Source organism: Bos indicus, chromosome 6 (genome assembly GCF_029378745.1).
Source record: "Bos indicus isolate NIAB-ARS_2022 breed Sahiwal x Tharparkar chromosome 6, NIAB-ARS_B.indTharparkar_mat_pri_1.0, whole genome shotgun sequence".
NCBI lineage: Eukaryota > Metazoa > Chordata > Mammalia > Artiodactyla > Bovidae > Bos > Bos indicus.
The window spans coordinates 71719456-71735983 of record NC_091765.1 but is presented as its reverse complement, the minus strand read 5'-3'; the positions used below and the strand labels follow the sequence as shown (position 1 = coordinate 71735983).

Genomic DNA, 16528 nt, shown 5'->3' with positions numbered 1-16528 from the left:
GAACATATAGTTAAGCTTTCTATCAGAGGTTTTCAAAATTCCAAAGCTATTCAGACACTAGAAACACATACTTTTCAAACCAAATACACAGACCTAACCATTTTCAAAGGGATTAATCAATGGACTCCACAGAATTCTCAGAAGCAATTAGTGGTACTTAAAACCATCAGGGCCATAAACTGAGTAAAATGAACAAGTGTTTACCCAAAGAGAAAGACAGCAGGCAGTACAGCTCTGCCTTTTAAAGAAAGGAGTACAAAGACCGAAAAGCTTTGCAATTATCTACTAATTTGATTAACTGGAGTTTTTTCTTATTCTGATGTTTTTATTCAAGCAATATTGATGCACTGATTAGTGAACCCTGAGTTTCAAGGGTCTTTGGACTTGACTACTTCACACAGATGGGCTGCCTGGGCTGGGGGTGGACAGCTCTCTCTTGAGCAAATAACATATTCAGATACCTAAACATCACTATTTGGGGGAGGGACAACTTCCTCCTTAGTGAACCCTCAGTTTCAAGGGTCTTTGGATTTGACTACTTCACACAGATGGGCTGCCTGGGCTAGGGGTGGACAGCTCTCTCTTGAGCAAATAACATATTCAAATACCTAAACATCACTATTTGGGGGAGGGACTACTTCCTCCTACCCTACTAAGGCAAACTTAATCGCATTTGGGGATGATACACTAAGCATTTGGAGAAGGCAATGGCACCCCACTCCAGTACTCTTGCCTGGATATCCCATGGACGGAGGAGCCTGGTAGGCTGCAGTCCATGGGGTCGCTAAGAGTCGGACATGACTGAGTGACTTCATTAAGTGACTTCACTTTCACTTTCACTTACACTAAGCATTGGTCACAATTCAAAGCTTTTAAGCTTAAAAATTCTTTTGGTTTTCCTCTCTCAATTGACTTCTTTTTCAATACAATTTAATTAAAGAATATTTATTGATCACTTATTTGAGCATGTTAAATAGCCCCTGACCTCAAGAAGTTTACCGTGTGTGTGTGTGTGTGTGTGTGTGTGTGTGTGTGTGAGAGAGAGAGAGAGAGAGAAAGAGAGAGAGAGATTCTGAAGAAATCTTCAGAAGAGGGAGCAGGTGACTGGCCACAAGGGACAAATAGAATAAAACAATTTTCCCAATACAAGTTTTGTGAACATAAAAAGGAGACACAAACATATGCTTTTCTGTAATACTATATGTTACCACATATACTTTTGTTATTCTCTAAGTTAGAGAATCGGATATTTTAGTTCATGTTTTAGTTTACTTCATGTTTATTAGAAACAATAAGGAGCTTGAGAAATTATGATTGAAGGATATAATTATCCTCCCTTTAGTTTAGTGTGAGAAATTAAATTCAACAAAAAATTCTAGAATTAAAAGGAGACCCCTGAGATGTTATGTCATAAATAGGACCCAACCTAAATCATCTCAGACAGACAAGAATCAGTCCTATTTTTTCCAGTCCCATTTTAAAAGGCCACTAAACCACTCTTATGGTAGAAAGTGAAGAGGAACTAAAAAGCCTCTTGATGAAAGTGAAAGAGGAGAGTGAAAAAGTTGGCTTAAAGCTCAACATTCAGAAAACTAAGATCATGGCATCTGGTCCTATCACTTCATGGGAAATAGATGGGGAAACAGTGGAAACAGTGGCTGACTTTATTTTTTGGAGCTCCAAAATCACTGCAGATGGTGATTGCAGCCATGAAATTAAAAGACGCTTACTCCTTGGAAGGAAAGTTATGACCAACCTAGATAGCATATTAAAAAGCAGAGACATTACTTTCCCAACAAAGGTCCATCTAGTCAAGGCTATGGTTTTTCCAGTGGTCATGTATGGATATGAGAGTTGGACTGTGAAGAAGGCTGAGCGCCCAAGAATTGATGCTTTTGAACTGTGGTGTTGGAGAAGCCTCTTGAGAGTCCCTTGGACTCCAAGAAGATCCAACCAGTCCATCCTTAAGGAGATCAGTCCTAGGTGCTCATTGGAAGGACTGATGCTGAAGCTGAAACTCCAATACTTTGGCCACCTCATGCGAAGAGCTGACTCATTGGAAAAGACCCTGATGCTGGGAGGGATTGGGGGCAGGAGGAGAAGGGGATGACAGAGGATGAGATGGCTGGATGGCATCACCGACTCGATGCACATGAGTTTGAGTTGACCTCCAGGAGTTGGTAATGGACAGGGAGTCCTGGCATGCTGTGATTCATGGGGTGCAAAGCCTCGGACACGACTGAGCGACTGAACTAAACTGAAAGTAATAAATGCCAGTAATTACTCTAGACACCCAGCTTAGTACTGATAAGTACTTAGTACTTATCAGCACAGTTTTTAATGATTAATATGAATCTCTTATTCTACAGTTTAAAATCTTTCAAAGTTTCTTTTAAGGACAAAAGCTGAGGACAGCTAGTTGCCAAGCATAGTCAATAAACCTTCATTGTAAAATCGAACCATTTTCTAATGCTGGCTTCTTGATAGAGAACTAGAAGATGGCTCGTGTTGTGTAAGAATAAGTTTTTACTGTATACTCTTTATTTTTTAGCACGTATGCTATTTTCCTGTTGGTTTAGATGATGTGATTAGATTTATATGTAGTAAAGAACCACGTAACAGGATGCTCCTGAATTTTGAGGCCATTCTTTAGTCACCACACACATTTCTCAGGCTGAATAACACTAAAAGTTTTTCCCCTCAATGTTTGAAGCATCTCTATCTCTGATGATCCCTATGACTAGAAATGGGGATGTATACCCCTGTGCCTGGGGTCAGATCTTGGGGAAATTCCAATTCCAGGACTTCTTTAGATAGTTTAAAAGGCTCTTCCCTCCCAAATCCAGAATCCTGAACAGTCATGGAACCTTCATTAATGTTTTATAAGTAAGCTGACTTTATAAAATCTGCTTTCTGTTTTTTGCTATCGTCTGTCTGTTTCCAGGATATAACTGGAATGTTCATCTGTTTTACAGATAAATGATGCTTGTTTGTCTTTGCTGTCCATGCATCCACAGCCTCAGGTAATTCTAAATGGAGTTGTTGCGGAGTGATGTAAGCATTTGTGTCATGCTGAAATACTGCATTTCTCCCTCTGGACCTGTCATGATTTTATGGACTTATTAGAACATGTCAACATATTAAAAATTATTATATCATTGGCAGGTAATAATGAGTGCCAACAGTTTATGTAAGGTGCTAGGCTTTATCTCTAAGAAAAATAGATATGCAGATAAAATACCCATATTTTAGAAAGTAAAATGCTAATTTCAAAATCAAATTCTATGTTAAAATGTGTCTATTGCTGTATTAAGGGACTAATATCCTGGTCCCTCAATTGAGTTTTCAACCCATGGAGAGATGAACTTACAGAGTCAGATTTAGGAGATAAAAATATCATTGTAACTGAAAAGTCAGTTTGTGAATGGGGCCTTAGATATGCTGACCTTGCTAAAACTACCCCCAGAATTAAACTGAGGTTAGTCAGTGACTCAAGCCTTCTGCCAGAATCAGGTTTTGTGCCACAGGGCAGTGACAAGGCAAGAACAACTGGCCAGAGAACTGGCTACCTAAGAGGAAAGGGCTGAACAGAGCGTGCCCAGTTTCTTGCTGCCAATCATCAGGTTAACTCATCCTCTTCCCACGAGAAACACCTAAGAGAGGGCTGGGGAGAGAGGAGTATTAGTCTAGCTCCTATACCTGGAAGTGATACCACCCAGGGTTCCTGGCCTCCCCTAATAAGTAGAAATTGACTAGAGGCCAAGCAAGGAATTCAGACAAAGGTTTTTTGGGGCCCCTGTTGCAGCAGAGGGAGCAAGAACAAGTAAAGGTTCCCTTGCTCGCACTCCCTGGGTGCTGGGGTGGGGACTGGTTCCTTATATGGAGTGGGGGTAGGGGTATGTCCAGGGGTTGGGCTGGAGGGGTGGCTTAGGTGTTTTGCCCACCTCTCTGGTGGTGTCCAGTGCAGACTCAGTACTCCTGCTTTTGCTCCTGGCTCTTCAGAAATAGCGGTTGGGTTTTTTGGTCTATTGGTATCTTTTTGTCCATAATTTGCCCCAACTGCCCAAACATCAGTTATTTTTAGTCTCATATAGTTTCTTTGTATTTGGTTGCTCAAGAAGAGCTTTGTCCAGGTACAAGCATTACAGCAAAAGGCCCTGGGTCCCCGCCTATCTCAGAAACATGGGGAGGAGTGGGAAGGAAGTGTGTCCTTAAATGTCTCTGCTGGATGCTGCTCCTTCTGTCTGCAGTTCTGTCTTTGAGTGCCGGTGTAGCAGAGTTAGCCTTAGAGTCTTACCTTTCTGAATCAGCATCACTAGTCTCCTGATCAGAGGAGAGGGCTCAGCAGAGGCTCTTGCTCAGCCTCTCTCAGCGCAGTCAGCTGTGTGCCTGGGGTGACTCCTCTGCATGGTCCGGCCAGGGTGCAGTGCCTGTCCTTCACGTAGTCCTTCCAGAATGTCATCCTGGCCGGTGTGAAGTAGCAGCCTTGTAAAAAAAAGTGCTGCATTTCTTCTGCTGCACTGGTTCCTCAGCCTGCAGAGGACCACTTGCAGCAAGTTACAGGTATTAGGTGGTAAAGAGAAACCAGAATCACAATAGGTTGACATTTATGAATATTTCAAGTTGCTTGAGGAACCTTGGTGGATATATAACATGGGATGGATATTAGTCAGCACACAAACTTTTGCATTGTATATAAAATTCAGAAGCACCCTCAGAATCACTTTTATGTCTGCAAAATTAAAAGGATGAATTTTAAAGCACTCATCTAAAAACCATAAAAGTAAATTAGGCTTTTATTGGCTTTGGAGACTGTGTGCCTTTTGAGGAGAGCTTGGTAAGTTTACTATGAAATCTTTTACACTAATTGATACCATTAAAAAATTTTTTTTTCACATTAGCTATTATGTATACGATTCTCTGAAGAGTTCTTCAAAACATTTTTACCAAATAGAAAATAAAGGCTCTTTTAAAAGGTCCATGATAAAAAAAAATACTAAAAATCCCATATGAGAAAAATCTTTAAACAACAGTTGCAGCTCAGTGAATATTGGCTTCATGTAAAAAGTTGCTGGAGGAAATACAATTTGTTTGGAAACTTTTTTCTGTCAGACTTCAGTCTTGTTGCCACACCTCATCTGACTTAGAAGCTGTTTTCTAAGGAAACACCCATATATCTGAATTTATTCTTCTTTGAGCTGAGACACATGATATCACTAGACTTTTTTTTTTATTGTTTTATATTTTGCAGCATTTCTAAATGGGCCGTAAAAAGAAGTTTCAGGAATTTATTTCTAGATTTTTCTGGGTGACCTGCATACCCAACCATGAAGGGAAAAAGTGAAAGATATATCAGTGTTCACACTCTATTTTTTCTCTCATCTAACTCCTAATCATAGGCTTAGCAGTCAATACCAGTGCAAAACTAGGTCAGACAACCTAGCTGTGTGTGGTACTGGGGAAGTAAGTCACAGTCTCTCAGAACCTCACTTGCTTTATACGTGAGAATAACAATTCCCATCCTATATATCAAGCTGTGTTTTAAGGACAAAGTGTGGATTATGTGTATGAAAATGTTTTATAATTTACTGAAATACTACATACATATGAACCATTTAATATAGTTAATAAATATCCCAACAATTTGCACCGGGCAGGCAAACAAACAGAACAAAGCAGGCCTCTGATGTGCTAGGAAGGGTGTTCAGAGAAGCTGCTTCATGATTCCACCTGTATCCCTAAGCTATAGCCTACCCTGTTAAACATGTGTGTGCCAAGGGCAAGGGTCTTGGTGGCCCTGAATGGTCCCTCGTGGCACATCTACTGAATTAGCAGTAACTGCAGCTGTAAAGCAAGCTTTACAGATCACACACTTTTTTAATGCCACTGCTGTAAACTAATTGCTCTGTCTGTGGCACTGTGCTAAGAGCTTTACCACATGTTATCCTTCCAAGAATTCTGAATTGATGTTGCCATCCTTGATTTATGATGGCAGGAACTGAAGTTGAGAGAGGTTAGTCAACCAGCCTAAGGTTACACAACTAATAAAGAGGAAATGGAATTTGCACTGCTCTTGAGTTGCAAGCTGCTCAACTCCACAGACGCCCCCCCATCCCATTTCACCTTATTATTTCCAATACGTATTTATTAAGTAATCAATTGTTTCTGATGTGACTATGCTGAATTCTGTGCAAAGCAGGTTTCGCCCCTGCTTGTCCCTCTGTGCTCCTCCTAACCACACCCAGCTGGCTGTGAGCCACAGGAGCCCTGCCCGGCTTCTACGCTCAGATGCTTTGAAAAACCTGATCCTGGGGTGTGCAGTCAGCAGCCTGGAAGGGTGGGAACTCAGCTTAGGTGCTCTGTGCATGGCCTGGGCTTCCTCCCATCCAAACTCCCATTGTTTGCAAACAATTGCAGGATTCTCAAATTAGCCAATAATGAGTAAATTCAGCAAGGTTCACAGCTTTGGCATGTAGATTCAGACTTTGCAGCAAGCTAAGAAGAATAACCCCTCTTTTTGCACTTCCCTCATTACTCTCATAGCATTTTAGCAAATACTGAGAAGTTTTGTATCTGGACTCACAGTGGAAGCCTTAATCAGTGCATATGTGCAATATATAACTTTTTTTTTTTCCTGGTTGGAAAGACGGTTTTACTTTTAGGAGCCAAATTTTTTTGTCATGAGAGAAATTGAAGGATTTCAACAGTTTCAATGGGCCACAAGAAGAATTCTATTTAGATCTAATCTAAATTTATCTAGATGAAATATATATCCTCATGATCCTGACATTGTATGGTTATTTCTTCTGTGCAAATATTGTTAAAGCAGAAGCATCATCTGTGCATCTTCTTATTTATATTAGGCATCCAATGCATTGGAGGAGATTTGCCTCACAATTATGCGGACTCTACCAAAGCCCCAGGTAAGGTTCAAATGGTGTTTAATTTGTAGGCAAAAACAATTGCTCAGAAATATCTTGGAATTCCTCCTGGAAGAAAATATGCTCAATTTAGGAAGCATGCTAAGAGGAGCTATAAGAACGAACATAAGTTGATTTTGGATAAGAAACAAATACTTCAGTTTCTTTGATGCCTGAGAATTTAGGGTCATATTAGTGGAGTTTGCAGTCATCTAATTGGAAAATCATATGTCCCCCTCAAGTATAAGATGTGTTCTAGTTCTGATGAGAGAAATTTGGGGTCATTTTGGCTCTTTCTCTCTCCCTGAATCGTACTATAGTTGGAGAGCAGATGCATTTTTCTAAGCTTGGAGGTTAGGACACTGTACTTTGTCAGAGAGGACATTAATAATGAAGAAAAAAGCAAACTGTATTGTCCATGTCGGTTTTAAAATTATATTCTTACTGTGATGTCTTGGTTTCTTATTAAAATTATTATTTGATTTTTCTGGGAGAACTTTTTGTCCTGAAGTGAGGCAATGGGAACTTGAAAAATGGCATAATGTGCCATACCTCAGTTGATGTTCTGTATCTGGTAGGTGAACTAATTTTAAAACTACCTTATTAAGGATAAAAGCCTCAGGTTTAGAAAATATTTTTCATTAGGAGTTTAACCTATTATCGCTGGTGTGTTCTGACTTCCATACCTCACACATGCAGTAATTCAAAGAAAACTTGATATTTTAGAAGAATAAATATTTTTGGAAACTAAGTGTTTACAACTGTATTTTTTCTGATGTTTTTAATGGTGACATTTTCCAAACCACTTAATTGACTTTTTATCTAATTAAGAGAAAATATATGACAATGGTGTTTACCCATGAGTTGCTATTTATATTAAAAGCAAATGAGAACAAAAAAGAACAACAAAAAGGGAATGATATGTCTCATTCTTAAAGACAAATTTTTGGAATGAGAGAGGACTCTAGAAAAGTTTATGGAAGGAAGCAAAAATAACTGATAAGTCTTACTATGCAGTGACAATTACAAATAGTTTGATGTGATTCCTTCTAGTTTTTTTCTCTGAATAGTCTATCGTGTGATCATATCAGAATTTCCCATTCCACCACTACAGAACACTCAGGATGTTTCCAATTTTTCGCTCTTATGAATAATGCTGTAACAGAGATCTTTTTTCATACTCTTATTTATAAACAGTTTTTAGTTAATTGCCCATTTATTTTTAGAACAATATGTACTTAACTAATTTCAGTCTTATATTTTATATATAACATATGTAGCACATGTTTTAAGAATTATAATCTTACATATTTCTCATTATTTTCTAATATAATATAGTGATATTTATAAATCTCTTTTCAACAGGAAACAGATGAAAAAGATAACACCAAAAGGGTAAGGTGATTTCACAAGAATTCACATTTAAAAATAATCAGGAAACCTCTGATCATTCATAGTAAAGCTCACTACTTTTTTTTTTTAACAGTTCTTATTTCATTATTCGAAGACTCGAAAGTTGGGCAATTCAAATGTTGTGGTAAGTTGTAGAGTTACTTATTAGTGATCACTTGTATTTTTTTTAAAAAACTGTTTTTGCAATTTATCTCATAGAGCTAGATCAAGATTCATGGTTTTTTTTTTCTTTAAACATTTATATACAGATGAACAAATGGAATTCAGTATTTATTATACATTTATTTTATATCTCAACAGCTACAAGTACATTAAATCCATTCATTTATTCATTCAACGATTATTTACTGCATATCTTCTATGTACCAAGCCAAGCACAATTCTAGGTACTAGAAAAAATGGCAGTAAGTGTCATGCAACTTACATTTTAGAGGCCAAAAAAAGCAAATATGATTAAGTAAATCATGTTGGTTTATATGTTGATTACTGCAATGGAAAAAGACTTCAGTTCAGTTCAGTTCAGTTGCTCAGTCGTGTCCGACTCTTTGAGACCCCATGAATTGCAGCATGCCAGGCCTCCCTGTCCATCACCAACTCCTGGAGTTCACTCAAATTCATGTGCATCGAGTCGGTGATGCCATCCAGCCATCTCATCCTCTGTTGTCCCCTTCTTCTCCTGCCCCCAATCCCTCCCAGCATCAGAGTCTTTTCCAATGAGTCAACTCTTCACATGAGGTGGCCAAAGTACTGAAGTTTCAGCTTTAGCATCATTCCTTCCAAAGAACACCCAGGACTGATCTCCTTTAGAATGGACTGGTTGGATCTCCTTGCAGTCCAAGGGACTCTCAAGAGTCTTCTCCAACACCACAGTTCAAAAGCATCAATTCTTTGGTGCTCAGCTTTCTTCACAGTCCAACTCTCACATCCATACATGACTACTGGAAAAACCATAGCCTTGACCAGACGGACCTTTGTTGGCAAAGAAATGTCTCTGCTTTTGAATATGCTGTCTAGGTTGGTCATAACTTTCCTTCCAAGGAGTAAGCGTCTTTTAATTTCATGGCTGAAATCACCATCTGCAGTGATTTTTGGAGACTTACGCAAAGTCATTTTAAGAAATATTTTAAAAGATGATTGTCAAAAATGTAACTATTGCCCGCAGTGTGGGAGACCTGCGTTCGATCCCTGGGTCAGGAAGATCCCCTGGAGAAGGGAATGGTTATCCACTCCAGTATTCTTGCCTGGAAAATTCCATGGACAGAGGAGCTTGGAGGGCTACAGTCCATGGGATCGCAAAGAGTTGGACATGACTGAGTTACCAACACTTTTACTTTTTCAGAAATATTGACTTGTATTCCTAAGAGCTCCTTATTTATAACTAGGTATTTAATTTGAGAATTTACTCTCTCAGATTAGCCAGATAACAATAACTTTAATTCATTTCACTTCTAAACTGTGTGGCTGTAGTGGTGGTTTTCTTTCTGTATGCATGGATTTATAAAGTGCTAACCAACCTATTTCAGTGTTTCAATCTAGAATACTTAAAAATTAATTGACTATAATATTCTTTCTAAGCTTGTGACTCACTATCATGGACCATTTTATGGAATGAGGAACATAGTGTATTTTAAACATATGTTTACCTGTAGGAACGTGATTGTAACTATAAACTTAGTTTTAAATATTTATCTCATTGAATAACAACTTCTCTTACATGTGAGGAGTTGAAAGTTAGGTTATATGAGCTTTAAACTAAATACACATTGAACTGATTAACAGGTAACCATTATAGGTGGCTTAAAGTAATCCGTTTGATGAATGAATTTAATGTTTGTGAGAAGGTTCCATTGAAGAAATGCCTTTAAAATGAAACCGTATCAGGTAGCCACATGTCTCAAATGTGCTTTCATTTTCTTCTGCTTGGCATCTTGACATCTTGGGAACATGTATCTTAGTCACATTTTTCACCATCAATGACACATTGGCATTTTTTGTGTCTCTTGTTGTCTTGTTCCACGTGTTCAGTTTTAAATGAAATATGTATTTTATAAAGAAGATTACTAGATGTGTGTATAGTATAATCTTCCAGATGAACGTGTTCATGACGGAAAACTGATTCTCACAGAGTTGGTTTCATTTGTCCCAGACCATTCTTAGTGAGTCTGGAAGCAGACAGGCGGCTTTTTGTTCTTCAAAGATACAGGCAGGTGTTTCTCTTGTTGGCTGGTGATGGAGTTCAGGCCCTCAGGAAAGAGCTTCATCAACAGAATGATCGAGATTCCCAGCACAGAACTGCCAACTTTTATTCCATCTCTTGGCTTATTATCCACGGCTCTTTGAAATGCTCACAGAGGACTGTCTTAAGTCACACCTTTCTTGTTCTTTTTTGGCTGGAGCGAGGATAGTGGGTAATAACAAAAATAGATAGGAAGCCTCTTTATGCCCAATGCTGAGAAGCCTCTGTGCTCATCACGTGTGTGTGTTCGTGTCTCTCAGTCGTCTGTCCTGCATCCGCTGCTGCAGCTCGTCCCACAACTGCATGAGAGAAGAATGAAGAGGTTCAGATTGGACGTATGTAACTAACTGCACGCTTGCTTCGCCACTCTGTGTGGGGCAGCGCTTTCTGCTTATTCCTAGGGGTGGTGGTTTATAAGATCTCCTGGATAAGCCTCACGTAACAGCCAGCTAGCCTACAGAAGAGCACTTGTTTGCAGGAGTATTTTCACACTCAGGAAGAGGAGAACTGTCCCCCTCCCCATAATAAGTCCCTTCTAACTCAGGCTGTGAGCAGTGAAGAAAGCCTGGATTAGACTTCCTTTCAAGGACCAGCCCCTCCCAGTGAGGAAACCTATTCATTCTTGGTTTGAGAAAGGACATGGCAGAGAAAGGACATTCCTATCGAGTCATTAGATAGGAATAGGAGAAAAGATCAAGGACCTTTACTGACTCCTCTGTGTACATGTGGTTGAATGACAAGCTTTCTATCCAGGTAGTAAAGCATTAGAAAGAATAAGGTTTATGAAGTAAATATATCAGAAATTAAATGTAGGTATTTTGTTTTTTCCCACAATTAGCAAAAATATGGCCCAAATTCAGTGTCTTATGTTTAAGGTAAATATAACTGAGTTAACATGTTTTTAAACTGGAAATTCTGACATTTTTACTGCCCTTTGAAAAGAATCCTAATTCTCTCAATGATGAAAGGTTGTAGGCATTGTTCTTATGTAATGCCTTCCATTGTTGGGGTACATTATAGTTTTCAGTCTTACGGGATCTCATTTTATTCTTTTGACAATTCTGTTGATACTTACATAAGTATTGTTATGCCTGGTTTACAAAAAGAAAAACAACTCAGAATAGTTAAAGGAGTTTCCCAAGATCACAGTAGTGAGTGGGATTAGAGATTACAACAATTTCTTGCCTTCTAGTTTAGGGAAATATTTTTTTCCACTATGCTGTTCCCTTGGTAATCTAATCTTGAATATTTTTATTATTTTATTGTTAAATTTTTCTTAAGTACCATATTAATTTTATTCTTCTACTACCAAAAGTTTTCAAATACTTTAAAAAATGCACACAATTTAGGCACATAAATTCCTCAAAATTTATTTTTATGATCACTATCGCCTCCATAAATTCTTCACGTGGTTGAACTAAGCTTCCATCATGGAAGACAATACTGCTGCCAACTTTGAGAAATGGAAGAGGAACTGGAGTAGCCCCTTAAAATTTTAGAATTTCCAACATGAAAAAATCAAATCAGTTGTCAACTTTCTAGAAGTGATATATGCTTTTTAAATTAACTTTTACTTTCTAAAGAGTCTTCTTGACTTATGAATAGTGTAAGATTACAATTTAAAAATCCAGTTTCTTAAAACACACCAGCAAAATTATTAGTTTACTACAACATTTCAATGTTATTATTTGCAAAATCAAAACTACTCAGTAGTGTGGCCAGTTTGGTACTTTGTCTCAATGTTCCACCTTGAGTGAGACTATATTTTCACTTTTATGCATTGGAGAAGGAAATAGCAACCCACTCCAGTGTTCTTGCCTGGAGAATCCCAGAGACAGGGGAACCTGCTGGGCTGCCAACCATGGGGTCGCACACAGTTGGACACGACTGAAGCTGCTGCTGCTAAGTTAGATATTACTAACTTGGTAGTAATATCTTATTGGATAAACGATAGCTCCTAAAAGTATTTCACAGCAAGCTAGGTTTCCTAGGAATCTATGAGAAAAGAAAGTAAAATACGAATTAAAAAAAAATTAGAGTTAAGTATTGACTTTTCTGGGCCTAAATCACCAAATTTTAAACCATATTTTTGATAGTGAAATATTTTGGGTTCTTAAAGAAAATGAATTTTAAGATTTTAGTCAAGTCAAACACTTTCCTTACATTTTCTTTGCTGGACATCCTCACCTCCATCCCAACATGGATTTTAGCGTTACCTTCCAAATTCTTTTATATACTGTTCTATCGCCAATGATAAGACTAAAAAGAACTGTGTGTTTGAGTTTGAAAACTTTAAATTTGGGCACATTTTAACTTACATGTTATCCTATCTTTCTTTTTCTCTGCTTAATATAATATACTTTATATATACATACTTAATATAATATACTTTCTCTGCTTAATATAATATATCTGCTTAATATAAAATACATATCTGTTCTTATATAACCAAATAAATATATAGTTTTTATATTTATATTTTTAAATATTAAAATTTTCCATCTTTAAATTAATTTGCAGGGGATTTATAGTCAGGATGAGAATTAGGTATAGAATGTTCAGAATTTAAGATACATTTGTTATAAAGCAAGGATTTTAAAATTTTAATAGCTGTCAGGGACATTTCTTAAAATCTAAAAATATGATTATGTTTATGGAATATTTGAAAAGGGTCTTGATGACAAATTTCATAGTGATTGCTGTCCTGATACTTACATAAGTAGTTTTTTAAAATAGGAAGCTACAAGAACCAACTCTATAGAAATCATAAAATGTTACATATTTTGCTATTAAGTTTGAAATGAAATGTTTGAAAAAAGAAACAGTTCAAAATATATCCACTGTCAATAATCAGTTTGTTCCTATTTTTTTAAATTACAGTGAATATAAGTTTATGGGGAAAATTTCCTCTGAAGTCTCAATGAATAAAAATATAGTTTACCAAAGTTATCCCTCAATTTTAATTTAAATTCCTGTATTTGTGTATTTTAGCTATGACACAGCTCTATTTTATATTTTTTGCCTGTTCATTTGTTAGCACATACATGTACTATAAAGAAATTTTTTTATTCTAACAAAATGCTGAAAGGAGATTATAAATATAGTTACTTATCTATGAAATGTCTTCTGCCTACTTATTGATGAATATACATACAATTGACAAATTTCCTGAATATAGAATCTGTTTGACTGTTAAGGAAATTAGATTAATATACAACACTCTGATCTTACTGCTAGTATCACTGAAAGTTCTTCAGGTGTAAATAGAAAAATTACTTAATGATATGAATTATATACCCAGATCCTTGATTCCTTCTTTATTTAATTATGGTGGTTGAAAATAACTGTATCCTCAAGAGGCATTGGCACTTACTTTTACTTTTTGATTTTTAATATCCTCATTTTCTCTTCCAGGAAGAATTCCAAGGTCCTATTGCAAGCCAAAGTAGAAGATACTTTTTATTCAGGGTATGCATATACTATAATTCTTTAAAAATTCAGTCAATATCAGCATTGAAAAGTATTTTCACTGTGCATTTATTTATATTAACTTGTAAGTTTTAATTGTTTTTAAGTTTATCCCAAGATATTTGATATCAAGGTTACAGTCTGAGATTCATTTCTGTCACCACCTTATTGCTCTAATATTATGGTATCTCTGATCTCTTCTCTAATCCAGTATTCATGTTAGTAAATACCCCAAATGGCATTCACTTGTTTCATAGTTTAGTTCCATAATGTTTCATGTGCAGGAAATAAGTGTCTCAAAGGTGTATTACTCCTTAAGTTTTTTTTTTTGGCTGCACCACGTGGCATTCAGGATCTTAGTTCTGTGAACAGGGATTGAACCCATGCCTTCAGCTGTGGAAGCACAGAATCTTAACCACTAGACCACTAGGGAAGTCCCGATATTACTCCTTAAGTTCTAATGAAATATTGAGCTAAAGAAATATTAGCCAATGGAATATTTAGCTATGGAATGTCAACATTATTATTAAGTCTAAGCAGAGCTATATAGTAAGATTTGCATTTTGGAAACTAATTCTAACAATAAATTGGAGGAGAATGGACTGAAGGAAGGAGGAAAATAATAGATAAGGAAAACATAGATAAGGAAGAAATAATACCACTCATTGAGATCATTAGTCTGCTTTCTATGAAAATTAACTTCCCTCCTCAGTTACATTGCTTTGTTTCTAACTTACTATTTTCCAGCCACGCAATGGAAGAAGATCAGAAGGTTACATTTAAAATGGTATGTGTATCACAATTCAAGTCAGTTTGAAAATTTCTGTCATTTTTACATCTTCACAAATTAACCTATGCTCACTATATTTCTATTATTTGATTAATGTATAGATTAATATTCTATATAAACACTGCAAAGATAGAGGCTATGAGGACTTCATATAATGGAAAATGCTAGTATTTTAGGACCAGATTTTCTTGCCCATGTTGTATGTGCCTCACACTATGTCACAATAGTCATCATCAGTTTTGCAGACATTGACCTAATCATCATTTACTGTACAAGTAGAATATGTCAGAGGTTGTGTATTTATTTTGGTAATCAATATCCACAATAGTTGGCCAGAACTTACAGACTGAATGCCTTTCTGTCCTTCAAATAACCTATATTCAAAGATTCTTTCTAAGAGTTGTGCTTACCATCTTTAGAGAACTAGAAAAATGTGGAATGACAGGAGAACATGACTTCTGCTTCGGTACTCCCAGAGTTTCCATATCTGTGTCGGAGATACAGTAGACCCTAGTAGCTATTGAATGGCCCCACACATATTTAATAAATATGTTAATCATATTATACTATACATTTTAAAATTAAATGCACACTGATAGATTTACACCAGAGAAATAAAACAATATTCTACTAACTTAAGTAATGCTAAATGCAGATTCTATGCTGAACATACTTTTGCAAATATTTCATTCATATAATTTAATCTCAACCCTTGAGTACATATTTATCTAAGAATGTAAAAGTCTTAATATTTTTCATAGAAACAAAAAATCAAATCACATATTTTAACTAAAAAAAACACACCAAAATTGTACAATTTCTAGAAAATGAAGGTAATGAAAACACACATGTTAAAACTTATGGACTCTGACAGAACCATATTTTGTGGAAAATTCAAGTTGTTAAGCACTATCAAGCAAGAAAGCCATGAAATTAAAAGACGCTTGCTCCTTGGAAGAAAAGTTATGACCAACCTGCTGCTGCTGTTAAGTCGCTTCAGTTGTGTCTGACTCTGTGCGACCCCGTGGACTGCAGCCTACCAGGCTTCTCCGTCCCTGGGATTCTCCAGGCAAGAACACCGGAGTGGGTTGCCATTTCCTTCTCCAATGCATGAAAGTGGAAAGTGAAAGTGAAGTCGCTCAGTTGTGTCCAACTCTTCACGACCCCATGGACTGCAGCCTACCAGGCTCCTCCATCCATGGGATTTTCCAGGCAACAGTACTAGAGTGGGGTGCATATTAAAAAGCAGAGACATTACTTTGCCAACAAAGTTCTGTCCACTCAAAGCTTTGGTTTTTCCAGTAGTCATGTATGGATGTGAGAGTTGGACTGTTAAAAAAGCTGAGCACCAAAGAACTGATGCTTTTGAACTGTGGTATTGGAGAAGACTCTTGAGAGTCTCTTGGACTGCAAGGAGATCCAACCAGTCCATTCTAAAGGAAATCAGTCCTGAATATTCATTGGAAGGACTGATGCTGAAGCTGAAACTCTAATACTTTGGCCACCTGATGCAAAGAACTGATTCATTTGAAAAGACCCTGATGCTGGGAAAGATTGAGAGAGGGAGGAGAAGGGGAAAACAGAGGATGAAATGGTTGGATGGCATCACCAACTCAATGGACATGAGTTTGAGTAAACTCCATGAGTTGGTGAAGAACAGGGAGGCCTGGTGTACTGCAGTCCATGGGGTTGCAAAGAGTT

General features: G+C 37.1%; 1 protein-coding gene across 3 annotated transcripts in view; it reads left to right on the top strand.

Annotated features, from left to right (window-relative positions):
• NMU (neuromedin U) overlaps window positions 1-16528 on the top strand; it is a 33509-nt gene that overhangs the window by 13742 nt on the left and 3239 nt on the right. For 2 of the 3 annotated variants that reach the window (XM_070791452.1, XM_019962140.2), the window contains exons 3-9: window positions 2976-3023; window positions 6864-6923; window positions 8286-8315; window positions 8407-8457; window positions 10830-10904; window positions 13984-14037; window positions 14785-14824. In XM_070791452.1, coding sequence (XP_070647553.1) covers window positions 2976-3023; window positions 6864-6923; window positions 8286-8315; window positions 8407-8457; window positions 10830-10904; window positions 13984-14037; window positions 14785-14820 — 354 coding nt within the window. In that variant the 3' untranslated portion in view covers window positions 14821-14824. The remainder of the gene's footprint in view (window positions 1-2975; window positions 3024-6863; window positions 6924-8285; window positions 8316-8406; window positions 8458-10829; window positions 10905-13983; window positions 14038-14784; window positions 14825-16528) is intronic. The other variant, XM_070791453.1, reaches the window with a different exon arrangement.